The sequence below is a fragment of the Anabrus simplex genome, chromosome 1 (genome assembly GCF_040414725.1).
Source record: "Anabrus simplex isolate iqAnaSimp1 chromosome 1, ASM4041472v1, whole genome shotgun sequence".
In the NCBI taxonomy this organism is placed as follows: Eukaryota; Metazoa; Arthropoda; class Insecta; order Orthoptera; family Tettigoniidae; genus Anabrus; species Anabrus simplex.
In genome coordinates this window covers 1,723,240,738-1,723,254,949 of record NC_090265.1, presented here as the reverse complement: position 1 = coordinate 1,723,254,949, position 14,212 = coordinate 1,723,240,738, and the positions used below count along the sequence as shown (strand labels likewise).

At 36.6% G+C, this 14,212-nt stretch overlaps 1 protein-coding gene across 1 annotated transcript in view; it reads right to left on the bottom strand.

The window, feature by feature from the left end:
* The window catches only part of LOC136858719 (apyrase), a 168,050-nt gene that overhangs the window by 13,627 nt on the left and 140,211 nt on the right, over nucleotides 1-14,212 (bottom strand). The window contains exons 6-7 of the mRNA XM_067138461.2: nucleotides 11,444-11,543; nucleotides 554-721 (exon numbers count right to left, since the gene is read on the bottom strand). Coding sequence (XP_066994562.2) covers nucleotides 554-721; nucleotides 11,444-11,543 — 268 coding nt within the window. The remainder of the gene's footprint in view (nucleotides 1-553; nucleotides 722-11,443; nucleotides 11,544-14,212) is intronic.

Genomic DNA, 14,212 nt, shown 5'->3' with positions numbered 1-14,212 from the left:
AGTCACCAGATAGCAGACAAAATCAGTACTTACCGCTGGTGGCAGAGATAAAAGTACCTTGAAACATCACTCGAATTTCAGTGATAAAACACTTGAAATAGGGATCAAGGTATATCATTCAAAAGATCAAACTTTCTGCTTCAAGGAGAAATGAGTTGAAACACAAACAGCTTTGATCACAACCTCTAGATCGCAGTACAGTACACATCTGTACCATGCAAGCAGTGCTTGTCACTCCATCACACGCAGTGTTCCACTGCATGACGAGCAGTGCTCAACACTCCATGCCAACAGCTTAAATGATAATTCAAAGCACAGATTTGGAGCAATGGCACCATTTCTATCAACCAACTCTTAATGCACTTTCCTCAGTTTGTTTTCAGAACTGGTGGCTCTACCAATCCTGCAAGTCAAGTATAAACAAGCAGGTTCATGCTATCACCATTATTACAGTGTTTACGGAAAATAACTAACTGACAAGAAACAAGATGTCCTTTCTTGTAAATAAAAATCACCACTTTGTCTGCAGATGCTAAGTGCAATGACTACGTACCAGACATTTGAAGAAAACCAAGGCCGGTGAAGCGCGTATTTCCCTTCTTGTGGCGAGTGTCGCTCACGGACTTTTCCAACACCTGCAGAAGATGTCGTCCCTGGAGCTCCAGAGTATCAATAGTGTTCTCAAAAGGCTGGCATGTTACAAGGTCATTGTAAGTGATGACTGAAACAAAACAAATTACTTGGTAGTTTCTCAAAATCATGGCTGCAATCTTGGTTGAACTAACTATTTGTATGTGATGGTGCACTCTACCTTAAGAACCGTCTGGTAGAATTGTGTTTCCCTACTAGATAGCAGCATTAGAGTAATCTTAAAGTTGGTAAATTGCCCTACTTCAGAATGTCTGAAGCCATCAACTGTCTACAGTATGTGCTGTTTCCCTAGCAAATGAAAAATTTACTTTTTATAGGCGAATTCAGTGTTGTATTGATTTCTACAATTATTATCCCTGCTACAGAGCAGGAACATTGCTTCTGATCATACAGAGTGTGGTGTCAGAATAGGCCGAGTTTGCATCACGTTAAAAAATAATATGAGGTTCCAAATAACACAGCTATCGTTGACAAGTTCCATAATATGGGACCAGTCTTATGTCAACAAAGGCAGATAACAAGGTACCCAAGAACTTTCACCACAAACGAGAACGATTTCTCCTACAGGTGTTACAGTGTCCAACGATGAACATTGCTGAAAATCAGTTTGAGTGACAGGTCTGTTCAGTAGATCTTGGATGGATCGGCATACCGCATTCATGTTCCTTGGTGTAGATGCCATCTCCACTCACAACTGACGGAATGCAAGACAGCATGTGATAAGGAAAAAGGATGTGAAAAAACACTCTCAAGAGAGCCCTGAATAGACAAAATGAATTTTATTAGGTTTTCAGATTAAAGCTATATTCACCTTGATGGCAACGTCAAACAAAAAAAAAAAAAAATTCTCTAGGCTTTGAGTGGCCTGATGGCATCATACAAAATCACTACACAGTGCGCGAGTTATGATTTGATGCGATGTGATGTGGTCATGGAATATTGGTCCCTTATTCAACTGAGGATGCAGCAGAACAGGTCATTTACAGAGACCTCATTATTTGTTCTGATTTTGTTGCACCAGAAACTTACCTCTCCAACAACAATGGATGCAGCAAGATGGAACTACTGCCCACACCAACACTTTGAAGATTGATGTAGATGTTGATTCCTATAGAACAGGGATGGCAAACCTATGACACGCGAACACGACTTCTGTGGCACGTTGCATAACATACTAACATATTTTATATTTTAGCATGTAAAAAATAGTACCAATATAAATGGTCCATTATTGGACATTATAAATTTTCCAGCTAACTCCTTGCTGAGACGTAGAACATTTCTCACTATTTCAACACGTACATTAAGACTTTTAACCCTCAGATACTATTGAGTTTTAACAAGGTTTATGACTCAAATTTTAAGCAGCACAATACAATAGCACATTAACTATTGAGTTAATAAAAACGAAGAAATTTATGTGAATTTTAGCCAAATCTTTTCATTATTGTTGAGATTTACCATATTTTGGACATCATTATGTCTATTCCAATTTTAACACTGGTATTTTAAATGTTAATCTGTTCATTGTATTCACAAATGTATTTCTGTTAATTATAATCGTAACATTAAGTAGTAAAATACATTAAGTACAAATTAGTTATAAGTAAAGTTAATGTCTTAACCTTGAGAAAAGTTATAAAGGCTGAGAATGCTCAGAAGTTGAGCAAAACATGTCCCTGTTAATGTAGTATTGAAGTAAAATATTTTCTAGTGTCAAACAAAAATTATGTATTGAATAGGTAGAATCCAAAAATAAAAATCGTATGCAAATTATAGAAAGTTTCAATACGGGTCTAAACATGAGAATAGTTACATGCAAGGTAACAGATTACTGTAACAAATGTATGATCTAAAACTTGAAGACAAAAGATCAAGAGGGCAACCAAGACTCAGGTACAAGGACATGGTGAAGTTTGACATTGAACAGAGAGAACATACTTTGGAAAGCAACGAAGAAGGACAGAAGTTCGGAGACTGGAACTGGTGGAGAAGCCTCATTCGCCGACCCATTACTTAAGATGGAACAACGTGGAATATGTATGTATGTTGTGTTGTTTGAGTCATCAGTCCATAGACTGGTTTGATGCAGCTCTCCAAGCCACCCTATATTGTGCTAACCTTTTATTTCTACATAACTATTGCATCCTACAATTCCTCTAATCTGCTTGTCATATTCATACCTTGGTCTACCCCTACCGTTCTTACCACCTACACTTCTTTCAAAAACCAACTGCACAAGTCCTGGGTGTCTTAAGATGTGTCCTATCATTCTATCTCTTCTTCTCGTCAAATTTAGCCAAATCGATCTCCTCTCACCAATTTCATTCAGTATCTCTTCATTCGTGATTCGATCTATCCATCTCACCTTCAGCATTCCTCTGTAACACCACATTTCAAAAGCTTCTATTCTCTTTCTGAGCTGGTTATCGTCCATATTTCACTTCCATACAATGCCATGCTCCACATGAATGTCTTCAAAAACATCTTTCTAATTCCTATATCAATGTTTGAAGTGAGCAAATTTCTTTTCTTAAGAAAGCTCTTCCTTGCTTGTGCCAGTCTGCATTTTATGTCCTCCTTACTTCTGCCTTTGTTAGTTATTTTACTACCCAAGTGATAATATTCATCTACTTCCTTTAAGACTTCATTTCCTAATCTAATATTTTCTGCATCACCTGACTTCATTCGACTGCACTACGTTACTTTTGTTTTGGACTTATTTATTTTCATCTTGTACTCCTTATCCAAGACTTAGTCCATACCATTCAGCAGCTTCGAGATCTTTTGCAGTCACAGATAAAATAACAATATCATTGGCAAATCTCAAGATTTTGATTTCCTCTCCTTGGATTGTGATTCTCTTTCCAAATACCTCTTTGATGTCCTTTACTGGCTGTTCTATGTAAACACGCTACCCCTTCACCATGGGGCCGGCTGTCACTTTCCATACATAATTTAAAATGGATAGAAGTCATAGTATTTCTGACAATGGTATTCCCTATATATTTGATCGAATCACACAAGGTCACATGATAAATTTCTAATACATTTGAGAATCTAGTTGATTATTTATGTTATATAATTGATCTTGAATGGAGATTAGCTCAATATAGGATACAAGGATGGTTGACATTACGATTTTAAATGACTATTAGTACATGTTTGTTATAAAAATAAGAAACTTATATTCATCCTTAAGCTCAAATTCAGTGATACTTTGGAGATATCAACTTGTGAAAATTTGAATTTTATAATTTCACCTTTACAATACTGTTTACTTCTGCCATCATTAGTTATTTTACTACCCAAGTAACAATATTCACCTACTTCCTTTAAGACTTCATTTCCTAATCTAATACTGTTTACAGTATTGTAAAGGTGGAATTATAAAATTGTATTGTAAAGGTGAATTATAAAATTCAAATTTTCACAAGTTGATACTTTGACAATACGGGCTCTAATATGAAGTTTATAACGTACAACTTCGGAGATAAATGCAATATATAGTATCTGTCCTAAGAAGAGAACTATGATATTGACGTGAAATAATATACATAAGAACAACAGCTTAAATTAACCCTAAACATTTCCCATGAAAGTTTGCATTTATTATAATAATTTTGTTATTTTTAAATATTATGTATAAATGAGATACTAGTTGATTTCAATGCACATACTTTGTAAAATATGCAACAGATCTAACAGTGATCAATGACAATGATTCAAGTTATCAAACCAGGTGTAATAAATTAATTTCAATTCACTGATTTCATTTCTTTATCCATTATATTTTTCTGATTAAATGATAATAGTTAAGTTTTACTTGAGGTGTTATCCATAGCTTCGAAAACAATAAAGCAAATTAAGATTAAGGTGTTTGCTAATTAATACTGCGTTATAACAACATTTTTCAACATTAAAAACTTCATTATCTGGTCCATATTGAAAGGAGATAACGTACAATAGAGGGAAATTCGATTGATCCACCTTTTTTCAATACATAAAATCTTGTTTAAATAATCACAACATTTTTTATTCATTTTTTATTCAGTACTGGTTTTGGTGTCTATGGACACCATCATCAGCTGAAACAGGTTGTATGAACAAAGATATACAAGTATGTAGCACATATAACAGACCCTTAGTAATGAAGTAAAAATACAATGCTGATGGCCAAGTAGGCATCAATTTTCGGTAATGAGACAAAGTCTCTCATAGTGCATTTGCACTACCCGAGGCTCCAAGTAGCCTACACAGTGCCTCCACGGTATGCACTAGCCATACGTCTTGGTGGGTGTGCTACGTACCAACTGATGAGCCCGACTTAGCACACAGGGGCAAAACGCTGGCAACCAGGAATGACTTAGCTGGAAAATTTATAATGTCCACATAACACAGTTGAGCATCTCGCCTCCATACTCCCAAGTCTTCCCAGCCCAAATTTGCAACATTTTAATAACACCTCTCCTTTGTCGGAAATCACTCGGAACAAAACGTGCTTTTTTTCCTTTGAATTTTTTCCCATTCTCATATCAATTAATCCTGGTGAGGGTCCCATACACTGGAGCCATACTCAACTGCGGTCTTACCAGAGACTTACATGCCCTCTCCTTTACACCCTTACTTCAACCCCTAAATACTCTCATAACCATGTAAAGAGATCTGTAACCTTTCTTAATTACTTTGTTAAAATGTTTATCCCAATGAAGATCATTCCCTATATTAACACCTACGTATTTACATTGTTCTGCAGGAGATACTATCGCCGCATCAACACAATAATTAAAACTGAGAGGACTTTTCCTCTTGATGAAGCTTACAACTTGACTTTTCATCCCATTTACATTCATACCACTGCCTGTTGTCCATCTTACTACATTGTTTATGTCCCCCTGCAATCGCTCACAATCCTGCAACTCATTTACTACTCTATACATCATATGCAAATATCCTTATCTGTGATTCCAGATCATTACTCATATCATCCATACTAATATTAAAAAGAGGAAAAAAATTTCTATATTTGTTTGTGATGGATAGACTCAAAAACTACTGAACCGATTTAAAAAATAACTTCACCTATAGAAAGCTACATTGCCAGTGAGTAACTTGGGCTGTATTTTATTTTCAAAACAATTTCAGGGTGTGGGCAATGGGGGGGGGGGGAGATATAAAAATAATAGGCTAATATAGGCGAAATCAAATTTGTCGTACAAGGACGAAACAAAGCTCATTTTAAGCCCCTTGACGCAAAGAACAAAACTCGGTAAGCCCTATGGGCCCAAAAACCATGTTTTAAGGCCCTAAAACCAACTGTTATGGAGATATTAGCACCACGCTTCCCCAGCTCTAGGAATCGGATAAAGAAATGAACTGCCGTAACCATAGGAACATCGGCTCCAATATTCTAACTGCAGCAAGATTGTCTACAATATATCACAGAAACCTAACATTTATTACAGACATGAAAATTGGTATTTGGAATCTGCTTTAAAAATAAAAGAACACAAATTTTTGTTTTCAAAAAATCCACTTAAGGGGTGAGCGGAGGTGTGTGTGTTTGTGTGTGTGTGTGTGTGTGTGTGTGAAAAGAAGTGAGGAATAAGTTGAATTCTTTATATGAGGATGCATATATCTCAGAAACTGAAGATGTTACAGATGTTAAAACTGGTACTTAGAATGTCTTTTAAAAATAAATGAACACAGTTTTTTGGAAAATCCACTTAAGGGGGTGAAATAATAAAAAAAAGTGGGTGAATTTTAAAAATGATTATCTTCTACATCTGTGTGGTTGTGGATGCGAACTGCGTCGCACATGTGGATTTGACCGTGTTTTATGGCTGGATGCCCTTCCTGACACCAACTCCATGTGTAGGGATGTAATTACTATTGTGTGTTTCTGTTGTGGTTGGTAATGTGGTGTGTTCAGTGAATATGAAGAGGAAAGTGTTGGGAGAAACAAAAACAACCTGTCCCCGAGCCAGATGAATTAATGAGACGCGATTAAAATCCCCAACCCAGCTGGGAATCCAACCCACAACCCTGTGAACTGAAGGCCTCAACGCTGTCCACTCAGCCAAAGAGTGGGTTGGGTTTTAAAATGAGTATATCTATCTTCTTCTATATAAATAAATTAATTTGTAACGACCGTGTGTCTGTATATTGACTATTTTGGTGAAATTTCCCTACAGTTATCCGTTTCAGGTGTAATAATGACCATCTGCATAATTTTTAGCTTTGGTGTCTGTTTGTTTGTATGTCTTTGTATAACTTGAAATCTACTGGATATATTTCCACCAAACTTCATACTTGGAATCCACCTGTCCTTGAGTAGGTTTTAGGGCAAATTTTGTTTCTAAATTACTGAACTGACTGGGGGGTTTATACGAAACCGAAACCCTGATTTTGCACTTCCTCATAATATGCACAACCAACATTAATGGAAATCTACCTGCTTTAATGGAAAGTAATTTCTAATCCTTTTTTCTCATGTGCAACATTTTGATACCATGGGAGATATCATTAACGGACCGTTTTTTGGTACAAATCCCACCAGACTTAATGTAAGAGCGGGTGTGTGTAAAGCTTATTTCTTACAACTTGAAAAACAGACTGGGGTTTTATAGGGAACCAAAGTGGTGATTTTACTCTCCCACAATATATAAAGTACAAGAGCAACCTGAATGAAAATCAACCAAATTTGATGGAAAATCATTTCTAATTTTTTTCTCATGTGCATTTTTTCAACAGGGGGATTAATAAGGAAGATATCATGAAGGTCGGTTTCTCAGGCTAAGTCCAGAGGACATATGTGGAGCAGATTCCTTATCTATCTATGTGAATCAAATCGTAATGACTGTGTGTCTGTGTATTGAGTATTTTGGCAAAATTTTCGTACAGTTTTCCGTTTAAGGGGTAATAATGACAATCTGCATATTTTTAGCTATAGTTCCCTGTAAGTCCTAAATTTTACCCCCCCCCCCCCCCCCCCCCCTTGCCCAAAATCAAGCTTGCCTCACAATCTGCCACACAAGCTGAAAAATTGAAATTAAGCAAAATTATACGTTTTAGCCAGTAACCTACGGAAAACTTCCAAGATCTTTAAATTTTTCACTTTTTATGCCGAAGAATATAGAAATATGGAAGCAATTTAATGACGGTGCAGACCTTCATTTGGAGGTATTTCATGGCTAAACAGTAAGTCCTATCACAAAACAGATGGCACAATCTCCGTTCAATTTGGAGTGATCTACAACTTTGATCCTGTGGCATTTTGTCGTATCCCTCTCTCTCTCTCTCTCTCTCTCCCTCTCCCCCTTATAGGGTAGATCTGGCTGTATATTTCGATTGTTTGTGAATGTTTTGCTTTTTAAACGCATCTACTTAGTTTGACACACTTATAGGAATTTGGCAAGCACATTGACACGACCAAAGGCTATATGTGAACTATATTGCATGATTCTAGCTTATACGTAAGAATGTAAAAAAAAAATGTAAAATGTTAAAAATGTATCCAAATTTCTCCCTATTCAAATATTTTAACTCAATTGAACCCATAAACATGGGAGATACAAGGAAATGTTTTGAGACCAAATATGTAGAGCGATAAAAGGGACGTCTGAGGGTGCAAGCCGTTTGTTGATATGATCTACCATTTAGGAGCAGAAAATCTCAATATGAAGGTTTGCACTTACAAACGTGCCCATGCTTATCTGTCATCTATATAAATACAATCGTAACGACCGTGTGTCTGTACATGGACTATTTTGGCGGAATTTCCATACAGTTATCCGTTTCAAATGTAATAATGACCATCTGCATGTTTCTTAGCTTTGGTGTCTGTCTGATTGTATGCGTGCTTATAACTTGAAAACTACTGAATATATTTCTACCAAACTAGATATTTAGAATCCACCTGTCCTTGAGTGGGTTTTAGGGCCAATATTATTTCTGAATACCTAAATTTACTGGGGGTTTATCCAAAACCGAAACAATGATTTTGCACTCCATGTGCACATCCGAAATTAGAGGATTAATAAGCGAGGTATCATGAATGGTCGGTTTTGCACGTTAATTCCAGTGGACATAGACCAAAAGGTGTTCTACATGGAGCAGATTCCTTATCTATCTACATAAATAAAATCGTAACGACTGTGTGTGCCTGTACATTGACTATTTTGGTGAAATTTTTGTACAGCTGCCTGTTTGAGGGTAAATAATGACCATCTGCATATTTTTGATCTAGTTTCTTGAAAGTCCTAATTTTAACCCCCCACCCAAATCCAGATTATGGCATAATCTCCCAGACGAGCAAGAAATTTGAAATTTGGCAAAATAATACGTTTTAGCCTGTAACGGATGTAAAATTTCCAAGATCTTTAAATTTTTCACTTTTATCCCCAAAGAATATCGAAATATGGAGGCAATTTTAATGATGGTGCAGACCTTTGTTTCAAGGTATGTCATGGGATAAACGGGAAGTCCTATCACATAATGGAAGGCACAATCTCCGTTCAATTTGGAGTGATCTTCAACCTTGGTCTTATGACTTTTTGTCGTATCTGTATCCCTTATACGTTAAATTCATCTCCATTTCTCGATTTCTGGACTTTTTACATGCATAATTCACACCTTCAATCACTTACAGGAAAGACAGAATCATCAAACTCTACATGAACATTGGCCCACCCAGTACCCATATGTGATCCAATTGCCATGTCACATAATTATCCAAAAAGTAATGCAATGTAAGATAATCTTACACAAATTTCACCCTATTCAACGTTTGTAACTCAATCTGTCCAACGAATAGATGAGATGTGAGAAAATATCATAGGACCAGCCATTTAAGCCGCTAAATACTGCGTTTTATGGTACAATCTTTTGTCGATATGACGTACCGTTTAGCAGCAGTTAATCTGGAAATGAAGGTCTGCAATATTATAAACATGCATATACTTTTGTATGTCTGTCTATATATCTTCATTGATGTCGATTTGTAGCGATCGAGAAAGGGTGTGTCTGCTATTGTGATCAACACTCCCCAAACTGACTTTGACTGGCAGTAGGAATGGGGTACTTCTCCAACTCCTGTGTAACTGGCATTAGTAAGGAGGGCCTACCATTGTAATGAATAATTCACTTCACGATTTGACTTGCAGAAGGAAGGGGAGCATGCAGTTTTGTTCAAAACTCCTCTACCCGAATGTGTTCGGCTGTAGGACAGGATGCCCGCCATTATAAACAAATGTACCCATCTAAAATGTGACTAGCATTAGGCATAGTGGTCTGCTATTGTAATAGAAACTCACCAACTCTGTGCAACTGGCAGTAAGCTAGCTGGCAGAAGGAAAAAGGGCCTGTCATTATAATAACTGCACAACTCAATTTTGACTGGTAGTAGGGAAGTTGCCTGCCATTATAATAAAAACTCAACTGTAATCTGTCTGGAAGTAGGAAAGGGGGCCTGCCATTGTAAGAAAAACTCCCCAAATCGATTGTGACTGCGCAGTAGGTAATGGGGCCTGCAAATATAATGTAAACTTCCCAACTCGATTGTGAATGGCAGTAGGCAAGTGAGCCTGCTGTTATCATCACGACTCCGCAACCCACACTGAACACTGGAAACAACGTATGGGGACTTCCCCTTGCTATTTCTTGGACAACGCTAAGAGAAATGCAATATATTTTAAAACAATTTTATTTACTGCACGTACAATATTTACTTCGATATCCGTATACAATGTAGAATACCACAGCGAAGCACGGGTACATTTGCTAGTCTACAGTATATCTCAATGTACCAGTTACAGACGTGAAAATTGGTATTTATAATCCCCTTTAAAAACAAAAAAACAAGTACTTTTTGTTTTCGGAAAATCAATTTAAGCTGGAGATCGAAAATAAGTGAAGGAGTTGAATTCTCTGTATGAGGCTACTTATATCTCAAAAACTAAGATGTTACAGGCATGTAAATCAGTATTTGGAATTTCTTTTAGAATTAAAAAAACTCTTTCTTTTTTTGACTTAAAAGAGGACTGTTTCTCATATGTAGAGTTCCATGTCGCATGTTCCAGATTTACCTCTGTCATCAGCCTGTTCATCTTAGCCCCAGAAGGCAATGCCACAAACGTGGTTTACAAAAATGTTCTGGGGTAAATGAAATGCAATTTTTTGGTGAGTTTTTATACTTTAGGCAATTTCAGATAATGTCTTAGTGCAGTACCAGGGAACAATTAATTTTTATCAACATACCAAATCTCACGAGCGAAGCTGTAGGTAACAGCTATTTTAGGAAGAAACCTGGACTGGGACACAGTGTTGGAGGAGGAGTGGTGGAAAGACCGAAGAAAATGGAGAGGAACCATATTTGCCCCTACCCGGCTACAGCTGGATAAAGGGAAATGATGATGATGATGCTGATGATGATGATGATGATGATGAAAACAAAGGTCCAATAATACTGCCCTGCAGAACCGCCCTCTTAATCATTACAAGATCACATAACGCTTCACCTACTCTAAATCTCAGAGTTCTATTTAGGAAAAGTAAATGGGAATTTTCTATGATGGTGACATTTATAGGAGGTTCCAAGTATATATGCTGTTGGTGCTGGGACTGTGATAATGCCTAATAATGAAAATTAAATGACAGGCATTTTTCATTGCTTCCCTGTTCATCTCCTCTAACTGTTCTACCAGCAGTGGCTCACCGACATGTCACCTGAACCAAGAAGTCTGGTAGCTGAGATATGAAGATGAGGAGTTTCCTCCCGGGCTAGTCTACTTACCTCCATTATGAGTCTCCTCGATGGATGTTCTGATTCCTCCCGAGTTTGTTAGAGCGATGGCGGCATACGTCCAGGAGCCATTCTCTGCCTTCTTCACAAGCTGCAATGTGTTAAATCTCATTTCAGAAGTTGTTCTTTCAACAGTTTTACATGAAGCTGTGAATGTGAATTCTTCATTACCAACTCAGCCTATCATCTGAAGATAACATTGCATGAGTTTGTTTAACGCTAATTTGAGTGCAGATGGTCTTACCAGACATTGAACCAAGAATATTTCAGACATGGCTAGAACAAAATTTACCTTCCCTTTACTAGCATCATGAAAGAAGTAATCAAACAGCGTTGTTACAATACATTCTGGAATCATCCAGTATATTGATAACATAGTTTTCTTTTGCTGTTGTTAAGGTATTTCATACATTTAACATGAATTATTGTGGTGCCCTTATTGAACTGCACGCCATGCACCTACGTCTGCAGTCAACACGCCGGAGTGCAGCACTGGATAATGACGTCACGCCAACTTACAGTATAAATTGGCATGCAGGATGAGCTGCAAACCATTGCCGTACACCGACCTGTCTACACTGTACTCCAGCCACGTAGGATATCCCCTATTTGAAAATGTGGTCTGGACATGTGGACCGACACAGGTCGTGAGATTTCACTTCTGTACGTGCAATCAGCCATTTGCTTTTTCCCCCTCTCACTGTAGTTTTCTTTGCCTCCAGCATACTTGTGCCATATTTTCTAGTACAGAAGGATTTTATTCCTTATCTGACCACAGTTATTCCCACTAATAAGCATCATTGTAAATAATGATGTACATAGTTAATTTTTATGGTCACCAACAAGAACAACCTTTAGTCTCAGTGCAGTTTAAAGTGAATGAATACTTGTAAACTGGTGTATCAATAAAATTAAGTTCATGTTTGTACAAGTGTTTGCTTTTGTACACAACATGAATCATCAGTAATTTTTACATTTTTGGCATCTCACTTCTCTGAACATGTGGCAGCATCACTATCTCAGGGACATTTCAGCTACACTTCTCTCAGGAACCTTGACCTGTGCATTTCTTTAATTGTCTAAAAGTGACAAGAAAGATTTGCATAAAATGTACGGAGTATGGCACTAACCACATCGAAATTTTTGAGGGATTTCGTTTTTGAGGGCCCTTTAAGATGTGGTCCTACTGAAGGATCCTTAAAATATCATGGGTGGACAAGGTTACCTATGAGGAGGTCTTAAGCCGTGTAAAAGAGGTGCCCTGACTAGTGGGGCTGCACCTTCTGGTACCCTACTGGAGGGTGCCATTGACAGCTCCAATGTATGGGAAGACCCAGACTGGAATATATCTGTTATGGTGTTTTTGTGGAAGTAAAGGGGTTACAATTTGTTAAAATTTGTATCCACCTTATCCAATACATTAAAATGTTGTTAAGATGAAATTACAACATATATTTTATCAGAACTAGTTTCAACGCCTTATTTTGCGTCATCATCAGCTGAAATACATTCTTGGAAATATTTGGCAAACATATAAGTTTATCTACGTCACATAAAACAAATTTTAAAAACATATTGATGATTTAAAAACATGTTGTAATTAAACTATTTCAAGTCCATATTATCTAAGACTTGCAAGTATTAAACTTTGAATTGATAAAATCCGATGTAAGATAGTTTATATTATCGTGGGTTTAACAAAAACAACCACTGAAAACACAATCTTCTTAAAAAACATTAGCTCTGTTTGACACTTTATAAAAAAAAAAAAAAATCATGTAGAACCGTATTAAAAACTAATTCAATAAAATCTTCAAGCTGTTATATTGTAGCAATCGTAGTGAGGTGGAAAATGAGAAGCCAGTGCTTTTAGATGTTAACAATTCTCATTCCCAGTTCAATGCGGACCTGAAATAATAGGAAACTAGTAAGCTATCGCTTTGACCGAAAACGTAAAATTTACGTCTTATAACATTAACATTTATGTGACTCACCTCATATGATCGCTGTCCTTGTGAAGCACCGAGTAGCTAAGCGAGCCTTGTTGTGTTAGCAGTCAAGTGTCCAAGGTTAGTTTAGTTTAGTTTAGTTAGTTTACTAACCTTGGACACTTGACTGCTAACACAACAAGGCTCGCTTAGCTACTCGGTGCTTCACAAGGACAGCGATCATATGAGGTGAGTCACATAAATGTTAATGTTATAAGACGTAAATTTTACGTTTTCGGTCAAAGCGATAGCTTACTAGTTTCCTATTATTTCAGGTCTGCATTGAACTGGGAATGAGATAATTGTTAACATCTAAAAGCACCGGCTTCTCATTTTCCACCTCGCTACAATTGCTACAATATAACAGCTTGAAGATTTTATTGAATTAGTTTTTAATACGGTTCTACATGAATTTTTTTTTTTTTTATAAAGTGTCAAACAGAGCTAATGTTTTTTTAAGAAGATTGTGTTTTCAGTGGTTGTTTTTGTTAAACCCACGATAATATAAACTATCTTACATCGGATTTTATCAATTCAAAGTTTAATACTTGCAAGTCTTAGATAATATGGACTTGAAATAGTTTAATTACAACATGTTTTTAAATCATCAATATGTTTTTAAAATTTGTTTTATGTGACATAGATAAACTTATATGTTTGCCAAATATTCCCTAGAATGTATTTCAGCTGATGACGCAAAATAAGGCGTTGAAACTAGTTCTGATAAAATATATGTTGTAATTTCATCTTAACAACATTTTAATGTATTGGA